Here is a 10,605-nt window from a genome sequence, read left to right as displayed (position 1 = left end):
ACCTAGGCACTTGTTTAGGGACCTGTTGCCTCTCCCTTTCTGGGATCCCATAAATCAGGATTTCCTCAGGCCACTCACCTGGGACTCCACCAGGGAACACTGATTTTGGTAAAGGAAGGTGAGGATGGGGCCTGTCCAGTTTGCCAGCTGGAGGTGTGAACATCCTTTGTGGGGCTCAAGGACAGAGCTTCATGGCCAGCAATGTCTTGCTTGCTCAGGTGATGGATCCTGGGAAGCCTGGACCCACCTTGGTAGATGGGTCCATGTGCCCTAGGTTTAAGATCTGTCACACACCAAGCATGCAGGCGGCAGAGTGAGACCCAAGTGAAGTCTGGGAGAGGCCGTGTCACCACAGCCCTACCCTGACCCCATTTCTCCCAGCAGCCAGCCCCCCTCCCACCTAAGGCCCCAGCCCATCCTCACCTCTGCCCTTCTCTTCAGAAGGATGTCCAACACCCAGACGCAGGTGGCCCCCACACCCACCACCCCGATGGCCACTGCAGAGGACCTGCCCCTCCCCCCGCCGCCGGCCCTGGAGGATCTGCCGCTGCCACCGCCCAAGGAGTCCTTCTCCAAGTTCCACCAGCAGCGGCAAGCCAACGAGCTCCGCCGCCTCTACAGGCACATCCACCCTGAGCTCCGCAAGAACCTGGCCGAGGCCGTGGCTGAGGACCTGGCTGAGGTCCTGGGTTCCGAGGAGCCCACCGAGGGGGACGTCCAGTGCATGCGCTGGATCTTCGAGAACTGGCGGCTGGACGCCATTGGGGACCATGAGAAGCCAGCGGCCAAGGAGCCGGTGCCCAGCGGTGACGTCCAGGCCACCTCCCGCAAGTTTGAGGAAGGCTCCTTTGCCAGCAGCGCGGACCAGGAGCCCGCCGGGCCGCCGCCGTCTGGAGCGGACGTGCGCGCCGCCCGCCGGCTGTTTGAGACAAAGCCGCTGGCTGAGCTGACGGGCCAGACCGAGGCCCCGGAGGCACCAGCGAAGGAGCCCGCAGCCAGCGGCGATGTGCAGGGTACCAGGATGCTCTTTGAGACGCGGCCGCTGGACCGCCTGGGCTCCCGCCCCTCCACCCAGGAGCAGAGCCCCTTGGAGCTGCGCTCGGAGATCCAGGAGCTGAAGGGCGACGTGAAGAAGACGGTGAAGCTGTTCCAGACGGAGCCGCTGTGTGCCATCCAGGACGCAGCAGGCGCCATCCACGAGGTCAAGGCCGCCTGCCGGGAGGAGATCCACAGCAATGCGGTGAGGTCAGCTCGCTGGCTCTTCGAGACCCAACCTCTGGATGCCATCAACCGGGACCCCAGCCAGGTGCGGGTGATCCGGGGGATCTCCCTGGAGGAGGGGGCCCGGCCGGATGTCAGCGCGACTCGCTGGATCTTTGAGACACAGCCCCTGGATGCCATCCGGGAGATCCTGGTGGACGAGAAGGACTTCCAGCCATCCCCAGACCTTCTCCCTCCTGGTCCAGATGTTCAGCAGCAGCGGCGTCTGTTTGAGACCAGAGCGCTAGACACTCTCAAGGGGGAAGAGGAGGCTGAGACCGAGGCCCCGCCCAAAGAGAAAGTAGTCCCTGGCGACGTCCGCTCCACCCTGTGGCTGTTTGAGATGAAGCCCCTGGACACCCCCAGAGACAAGGTCCAAGTGGGTCACCTGCAGCGGGTGGGTGCCGGGAAGGGAGAGGGGCTCATGTGTGCGCATCTATCCAGTGATAGCTTCTCAGCACTATCCCTCTCTCCAAGTGCCCCCCAGAAGGATGGGGTGAAGGGGGACGTGAAGACTTTCAAGAACCTTTTTGAGACCCTCCCCCTGGACAGCATCGGGCAGGGTGAGCCTTCCACCCCCAGAAATGGGAGCGCAGTAGAAGGAACTGATTCTGCTGGGCAGTCCCAGGACACAGGGTCCCCGGTGTATGCCATGCAGGATGGCAAAGGCCACCTCCATGCCCTGACCTCTGTCAGCAGAGAGCAAGTAGTCGGAGGTGATGTGCAGGGCTACCGGTGGATGTTTGAGACACAGCCTCTAGACCAGCTGGGCCGAAACCCCAGTACCATCGACGTGGTGCGGGGCATCACCCGGCAGGAAGTGGTGGCTGGAGATGTGAGCACCGCCCGGTGGCTCTTTGAGACCCAGCCCCTGGAAGTAATCCACCAGCGGGAGCGGCAGGAACGACAGGAAGAAGAAGGAAGGAGTCAGGCAGGGCCCCAGCCTGAGGCACCCCCCAAGGGTGACGTGCAGACCATCCGGTGGTTATTTGAGACGTGCCCAATGAGTGAGTTGGCAGAGAAGCAGGGGTCAGAGGTCACAGATCCCACAGCGAAGGCCGAGGCACGGTCCTGCACCTGGATGTTCGTGCCCCAACCCCTGGACAGGCCAGAAGGCTCCAGGGACCAACACCTGCAGGTTTGCCAGGTCCGGGCTGGAGAAGGACAGACAGACAGACATGTCTTTGAGACTGAGCCTCTGCAGGCGTCAGGCCGTCCCTGTGGAAGAGGGCCTGTGCGATATTGCAGCCGTGTGGAGATTCCTTCAGGGCAGGTGTCTCGTCAGAAGGAGGTGTTCCAGGCCCTGGACGCAGGCAAGAGGGAAGACCAGGGGTCAAGGGCAATCCCTGAGCCCCTTCCTGTGGGCTCTGTGCACAAGTTCACCTGGCTCTTTGAGAATTGCCCCATGGGCTCCCTGGCAGCCGAGAGCATCCGTGGGGGCGACCTCCAGGAAGAGCAGCCAGTAGGCCTGTCAGGTTCGGTGCCCAAGCGGCAGGAGACTGCAACCCAGGGGACCCTGAGGACTCTGCATGCCACGCCTGGCATCCTGCACCGGGGAGGCATCCTCATGGAGGTCCGAGGGCCAGGGGAGCTCTGCCTTGCCAAGTATGTGCTCCCCGGCCCAGGACAGGGGGCCCCCCACATACGGAAGGAGGAGCTGGTATCTGGCGAGCTTCCCAGGATTGTCCGCCAAGTGCTGAGCCGGCCAGACGTGGACCAGCAGGGGCTGCTGGTTCAGGAGGACCCAGCGGGCCATCTCCGGCTCAAGCCCATGAGGCTTCCGGGAGGCAGCGGGAGTGTGGAGGATCTGGACCCAGAGTTCCAGCAGTTGCTAGCTTGTGGCTTGGGCACCTCAGTGGCGAGGACTGGGCTGGTGATGCAGGAGACAGAGCAGGGCCTGGTCTCACTGACTGCCTACTCCCTGCAGCCCTGGCTCACCAGCAGGGCCCCTGAGAGGAGCAGTGTGCAGCTGCTGGCCAGCTGCATAGACAAAGGAGACCTGAGCGGCCTGCACAGCCTGCGGTGGGAGCCACCGGCTGACCCAGGTCCAGTGCCAGCCAGCGAGGAGGCCCAGAGGCTGCCTGCAACTGAGAGCATCATTCATGTTCCCCCACTGGACCCCAGCATGGAGATAGGGCACCTGAGAGGCCCAGGGGCCACCCCTTGTCCCCCACGGACCGTTGCAAAGAGAAGCCTTTTGGCTGGCAAAGAAAAGCCAGAAGACAGCTGCACTGGGCAGAAAGGGATGGAAGCTTTGGGAAAGTCGGAAGGAGCCTCGACTACATCACCAGGGCCCGGGGCAGCAGACCTCCAGGCCGCCATGCAGAGCCTTCGGATGGCGACAGCGGAGGCCCAAAGCCTGCAACAGCAAGTGCTGACCAAGCACAAGCAGGGCCCCGCCCCTGGGGCTGTCTCCACACCCTTCCCGGATGGTCTTCCGCGAGCACCGGCCGCTGCCACTGGGACTGCTCAAAGCAACGCCAGGCCCATGGCTGGAGGTGACCCCGGGATCCCAGCAGCCCCCAAAAAGGTCAGTGGGGAACAGAAAGTACTGCCCGCAGGGCTGCCTGGGGGGCGGGTGACTCTTCAGGACGGCATCTACAATGCTCACCCCGTGAGGACCTGTGACCTACCTGGGGGTGTTCAGCCCTCTGAGAGGGGACACCCACCAAGGGGCAGGGAGACTGCCTGTTTGGCCCAGGCTTCCAGCCCACTCCACGAATGCCCAGGTCAGAGTCTTGGGCAAAGCCGGGAAGAACCTGGGGGCTGCGCACAGAGAGCCTGGGGGCCTCCAGAGAAAGCCATGGCCGAAGTCAGCCCAGGGAGCCTCCAAGCTGCAGAGACCACCCTGAAGGCTGCCTCTTTAGCCCATTACACTCTGACCTCTGGGCCTCAGGCTGCAGGTGCCGGCCTGCATTCCCATAATGCCTCTGTTCCTCCTCCTCCTCTCCCAGCTGCTGTGACAGGACCTGACTTCCCACCCCAAGTCCACCATGATGAGGACTCCAGCCCGCAGGCCTCCGAGCCCCTGCAGGACCCCCTTCTCCACTCCCGCAGCAGCCCTGCCGGCCAAAGAAGCCCTGGGGAGTCACAGACAAAGACCCCGAACCTGGAGCCCACCATCCCACCAAGGAAGAAGCCCCAGCTGCCCCCCAAACCTGCACACCTAAGCCAAATCCCCCCTCCTCGGAGGCTGCCCAAGCCCTCAGCTCTATCTCCCAGCTCCTCCCAAGGAAAATACAAACAAGGTGAGACAGAGGCAGCCACGCCTTGGCCAGCCAAGGTCCCCACCACTACAGGCCAGGGACATGCATCTCTGGCTGGATTCTCCAGGGGTCAGAGCCAGCCTGGCCCTCAGCATGGCCCCAGCACCATGGCCCCTGGGCCGACCAAGAGTCAGGCTATGGGCAGCAATGCCCAGAGCCCTGAGCCCCCCAAGCTCTCAGCTCTCAACAGTGACCCCACCTCACCATGGCAGGGCCCCAGCACCCCAGGAGAGAAGCTGATGGAAGGTTCCCAGCAAGGGGCCCCTGGGAGCTCTGAGACTCAGCAGGGAAGCCAGCAAGAGCTCCAGGGCCTCCTGAGCCAGGTGCAAGCCCTGGAGAAGGAGGCTGCGAGCAGCGTGGACGTGGGGGCCCTGAGGAGACTCTTTGAGGCTGTGCCCCAGCTAGGAGGGGCCCTTCAGGCTCCGGCTGCCCCCCATAAGCCCGAGGCCTCGGTGGAGCAGGCCTTTGGGGAGCTGACGAGGGTCAGCATGGAGGTTTCCCGGCTGAAGGAACAGACCCTGGCCAGGCTGCTGGACATCGAGGAAGCTGTGCACAAGGCCCTCAGCTCCATGTCTAGCCTCCAGCCTGAGGCGAACACCAGGGGCTATTCCCAAGGCCCCCCAGAGGACCACAGTGCCCCCAAGGTCAGTGTCATGGACAGCAGTAGAGCCAGGCCCAACTGCTCAGGCGAGAAGGCCAGGGGTCAAACTGCAATCAAGAGCCAAACCGAGGTGACATGCCATAGTGAGGTCCAGAGTCAAGCCAAGGTCAGAAATCACACAGAGACCAGAGGTCCAGCAGACTCAGACGCGCCTTCTACCAGGAGGCTGGAGACATTGAGAGAAGATTCAGGCGTCCCTCCAGTCTTGCCTTCTAGCAGAGATGCACCCTCCTCCCCAACCTTCATCTCCATTAAGTCAGCCACAAGGAAGCTTCCAGAGGCTCCCAGCCCCGGGGGCAGCCCAGATGTCTCAGTGAAAAGCACACACCTGGCCCAGGATGTGAGCCAGGCCCTGCTCCACCAGAAAGGTATCCGGGACAAGGCCGGGGAAACAGAGGTCACCCAGTGCTCTGGACAGCCCGAGCCTCAGCCCAGCACCCTTGCCTCAGCCAGCACCCTGCCCGGGGCGCGGCAGAAGAGTGTTCTGGAGCTCCAGACTGGGCCTGGGGGCTCCCAGCGCTGTGAAGCCGTGAGAACTGTGACTGAGCAGCACAAGGAGGTGGGCCAGTGCGGGAACTCCCTCCTCACACCCTCCACCATGGTCACAGAGCAGGCAGGGCCCGCGGGGGGCCCAGGTCCCCACCTCGGGCTCCAAGCCTCCCCCTTGTTAAAGCAGTTCTTGCGCAGCCCCGCCGGGCTCAGCAGCCACTCCCAGCCTGCAGCCCAGTGAGCCCCTCCACCTCCCACCTGTCCCGGGAACTGAGGTGGGTGCCTACTTCCTGCACACAGGACGGCAGGACCAAGAAGAAAGGGCGTCTTTCGTCAGCTCCCTCAATAGGCCCAGTTCCTGCAAAAGGAGAAAGATTGGGAAAAGGCCCACCGAGTGGCCGGGCACAGGAGTAGGATGGGGGCTCGCAGCTGTTTGTGGAGGTGATATGAGCAGACACTGTGCTCCTCACACAGGACTGGCCGGCACGCTGACATCCATGAGTCTGCATGCCACTGCTCCAGCCGGAGCCCCCTGAGTGACCTGCTACCCTCAGCCTTTATTTCTATCAGGAGTCGGAATGTTCTCAGCCACCTGTGCCTTAATTCCTGGAGAGGACAGGGCCAACCAGACACTGGATGGGGCTCTGTTCGGGATCAGGCTGAGGGCTCCAGAAGGGCCCTGCTGCAGCCCCTTCGTCACCATCTCCATGGGTCAGAGGGTCATCCTGGCAGCCCAAAGGTCATAGACAATGTCGCCAATCAGTAATGTCCCTAGAAGCCAAAGGTTCTGGGTCCTCACCCCCACTGCCCCTCACTCGGCACCCAAATGGGAAGGAAACAGTCTGAATAAACCCAGGTTTTATTCTCTCTGCTGTGTGTGTCTGACCATTTGTGCATCGGGGTCCCCACTGTGGGGGAAAATAGCCACAACCTCCAGGTGCCCCATTTCCCTGGCAACAGCAGTGCTGGAAGGCTGGGGGAAGCCACCTCTTCTTCTACCATCTTGGCTGGGACCCACGAAAGCCTGCCCACACCCCTGTTCTCCTCACTCCTCTTGCCCCCCCCACACACACATTCACATACACTGCTGACCCTCTACCTCTGGCCTCCCCTCCCTGGTGGTTCTTCGACATCCTCCTGGAGTGGCAGCTGACCAGAACGCTGCTCCAGAGTGGCAGAGTGGCCCAGTCAGGTCCGGAAAGGAGGGAGAACTCCATGCCAGGAGAACTCCATGCCAGGAGAAGCCAGAGTGATTGGGTGAAGGGCCCTTTCACTCTCAAAAAGCATTGAATACCTGCTGCATGCAAGGCCTGCCTAGCAGCAGGTGAGTTCTAATGGGTCCTGCTCACAAGGTACGGACTTTCCAGAATGAGCAGACAGAGCCCATGGATAGGAAACATTGGGTCAGGACGACGCACCTGACTGGGCCACTCTCCCATTCTGGGGTAGAGGTCTTAAAATATAGTAATGTGACATTGATAGGTGATTGCCTTAGAGGCCTTGGCCAAGACAGACCTCTCTAATGAAATCAATTAATCAAACAAACAAACAACAACAACACACATACACACACAACCTAGGATCTGAATAGTAAAATGTCAGTTGTGTGAGAATCAGGGGGAGGTGCATGCTAGGCAGTGGGAAGAGCATGTGCAAAAACCCAGAGGTGGGGAGTTCTTTGCTGGATTTCCTAGAGGGCCCTCTGCAGGAAGGGGCTTTAACAACTAGATTGTCTGCCACCCCCCATCTTGCCCCTACAAGGTTATGTGGGAACTTGCCCACACTTGGCTCCAGTTGAACAGGCAGGCTCCTGTCCTACCACCAGCAGCCAAGGGCTCAGCCCTTCATACCCTCACAGCCTACTCGTTGCCTGCTCTGCTGATATGGGGGGCTCCCCTAGGGCAGTAGAGTTCTGACCTGGAAGGAGCCGGTCACTTGTGGGAAACTGCTGTGTGGAAGCAGTAAGATACCAAATCTACCCGCCTGAGCCCGATACCCACATCTCGATGGGCCCCTTGGCACGTGTCTCCCTCCCATGTCCTCTGTGGAATCTCACTTGATTGTAGGGCCCAGCATCTTCTAGGGTGGCTGTTCTCAGTGCCCATCTGTAAAGTGGGCACAATTATAGGAGCTACTATTGTGAAGATTACGTGAATTAAGTGCTTGGAGCTATGCCTAGCATCTGGAACTAAAAAAAAAATGTTCACTTTTAATATTGTAATGATTAGTTTTAACATATCTCTTCTCACCTCCAGGTGGAGTCCCTGTCTTGTTCATCTCAGTATCCCTAGCGCTCATCACAAGTGCCTAGAAGGCACTGCGTAAATGTCAAATCAATGAACACACAGATGAATGAAATGATTACGTGAATTCACTGATTCATCCGAATAACATTTATTGAGCATCTACTTCATGCCAGACTCCCCTCCAGGGTGCTAAGAATAGAGAGAGAATGTATCCCTAACTAACCTCATGGAACTTGGGTTTAAAGAGGGTAGACACTGTATTATAAGCAGATAGGATAATTTTAGAGGGGGACGATGCTGTGAAGGAAATAAAAAAACCAGGTGGGTCCGCGAGAAGAGGGCGGCAGTTACTCAGTTTGGGTGGTGGGAGAAGGCATCTCTTGGGTGACCTGACCTGACAGCAGAGCCGGTCCTCCTGGCTGGAGGCAGCGGCGGAGGGGGAGGAGGGAAGAGAGGCGTGGGGATGGATGGTTGGTGATCACGTGGGCGGCTGCGTGCACCGAGGAGAGCGGCGGCCGCTGGGTGAGGCCTGGCCCAGCCCCCTGCACACCTGCCGCCACACCTGCCGCCGCCGCCGCCGCCGCCTGGGCCCCGCCACGCCCCTCCCCTCCCAGCCCCGCCCTCGCCGAAGGCGGCGCACAACCCGCCCAGGCCCCGCCCCCGAGCCCGGGGAGCGGGGTGGGTGGAGGCGCATTCTCACCCGCTGTCGCCAAGGTGACGGTGACGTCACCAGGCCACCGAGTTCGGAATGTTCGGGCGGCGGTCGTTGCCGGGAAACGCCGGGCCGGCGCGCAGCCAGGGGCTGGCTCCGAGGCAGTCCCGGGACGCCAGTACGCGCTGTCCTGGCCCGCCTGGCTCCGAGCCTCCCTGTGTGACTCCAGAGGGATGCCGGGTTCCGGTCCTCACCCACGGCGCCGCGGCTCCGCCCGGGACCGACCTCCCTTCCCTGTCGCTGCCTGGGTCCCCAGTTTGTCTACCAGCCCCGCCTTCACTGCCATCATCCTGTCTCGGGCCACCATCCAGCCCCTGTTTCGCCGACCACTGCCATAACCTCTTACTAGTAAGTGGTCTTTCCTTCCTTCACCCTGTCTGTCCTTACAGGCTGTCATCCACCAGGCAGCCAAAGCTCTGATCAAGCGCTCACCAGACCAAGTCACTCCTGTATAACACCCTCCCTCCGCTGGCTTCCCAGCACACTCAGCCTGAAATCTAACTTCTTAGCCCCCTGGAAGAGCAGAATGACTTGCCTGTCTGTCTTCCTCTCCATCTTCATTGCCCCCCCTCTCCTCCTCACCCACACCCCCCTAGTTACACTGGCCTTCTTGACCTTCACAGAACACACCAAGCTTATTCCTGCCTCAGGGCCTTTGCACGTGCTGTACCATCTACCCCAAAGGCTCTTCTCTCAGCTCTTTAGTAGCTGGACTCCAGTTCAAATGTCTCTCCAGAAAGGCTTTTCCCGATCCATATTTCCCCTCCCTCCCTCTCCTACCCCTTTCCTGTCCCCCCATTTTAAGGAGGCTTTCCTCCAAATCATCATGCTGCAGTATGTTTTCCTGAGGACCCGTCATCTCAATATAAAATTATCTTGCTTATGTATTTGCTTATTGTCAGTGTTCTTCAGACTATTCCTGCATAGCAAACCACCTCAAGTTTAGTGGCTTAAATAACAACCATTTATAATGCTCATGAATTCCGTAGGTCAGGAATTTGGACAAAGCACAGTGGGATGGCTTGTCTCTATGCCACGATGTGTGTGGGGCCACAGCTGGGAAGTCTCGAAGGCGGGAGGGATTGGACAGCTAGGGGCTGGGAACATCTGAAGATTCACTCACTCACATGTCTGGCAGTTGATGCTGGCTGTTGGCTGGGACCTCAGCTGGGATGTCAGCCAGAACACACATGCACGGCCTCTCCATGTGACCAGGGCCACCTCACAGCATGGCAGTGTCAGGGTAGTAGGACTTCCTACATCTCCAGGCTCCAAAGGCATGTCTGTGTCCCAGCTAACGAGGCAGAAGCTGCATTGCCTTTTATGACCTAGCCTCAGAAGTCACACAGAATCACTTCTGCTGCATTCTGTTGGCTACAAATGAGTCACCAGTCTGCCTAGACTGAATGGAAAGGATATTAGACACCACCTTTTGATGAGGAAGAGGCAAAGTTCTAGAAGACATGTGGCCGTCTTTGGAAACTGCCACCTACTCAGTCAAGTCTTCCCCCACTAGAATATCATCTCCACGCAAACCACTTCTCACTTGTTTATTGTTGCAGCCCCAGTGCCTGGCATGGTGCAAAGGTGATCAATCCATGTTTTAGAATGAATAAATAAAGGTTTTTCTTTCGAAGAGTCATCTGAGCGCAGCTCTTCTCCCTCTAAGTGTATTTACTGCTCCAGTCCTTGATTTAGGCCTGGTCTGCTCCGGAGGAAGCCCAGTGCTTGCACTAGAAGGCAACTGTAGCTTTTGTTTTGTTTCTGGTTGGGGAGTGGGCGGTGGTTGGGGGACACAGGGAATGGAGTTACTGGGGATTGAGAAATGTGTAGCCGGAGAGATTCTGCAACAGTGTTCTCCTTGTAAGGGATGTTGAAAACCCAGTCTGTTTTTTCGCATTCTGAACCCTTGAAATGCCCAGGAGAGGACTGTGGTTTTGTCCTCCAGGCCACGGGGAGCAGGAAAATGGC

At 59.4% G+C, this 10,605-nt stretch overlaps 1 protein-coding gene across 1 annotated transcript; it reads left to right on the top strand.

Moving 5' to 3' along the window:
- Positions 1–445: 445 nt before the first annotated feature.
- Positions 446–5,504, top strand: XIRP1 (xin actin binding repeat containing 1; the record flags this gene model as incomplete). The annotated part of the gene is given in 2 exon segments (XM_079794610.1): positions 446–5,476; positions 5,478–5,504. Coding segments are annotated over 2 exon segments (5,058 nt in total).
- Between the last annotated feature and the right edge of the window lie 5,101 nt (positions 5,505–10,605).

The sequence above is a fragment of the Cnephaeus nilssonii genome (assembly GCF_951640355.1).
Source record: "Cnephaeus nilssonii genome assembly, chromosome: 17".
Classification (NCBI taxonomy): Eukaryota; Metazoa; Chordata; class Mammalia; order Chiroptera; family Vespertilionidae; genus Cnephaeus; species Cnephaeus nilssonii.
Note: the sequence above shows the minus strand (reverse complement) of the source record. Positions and strands in the feature narration are given on the sequence as shown.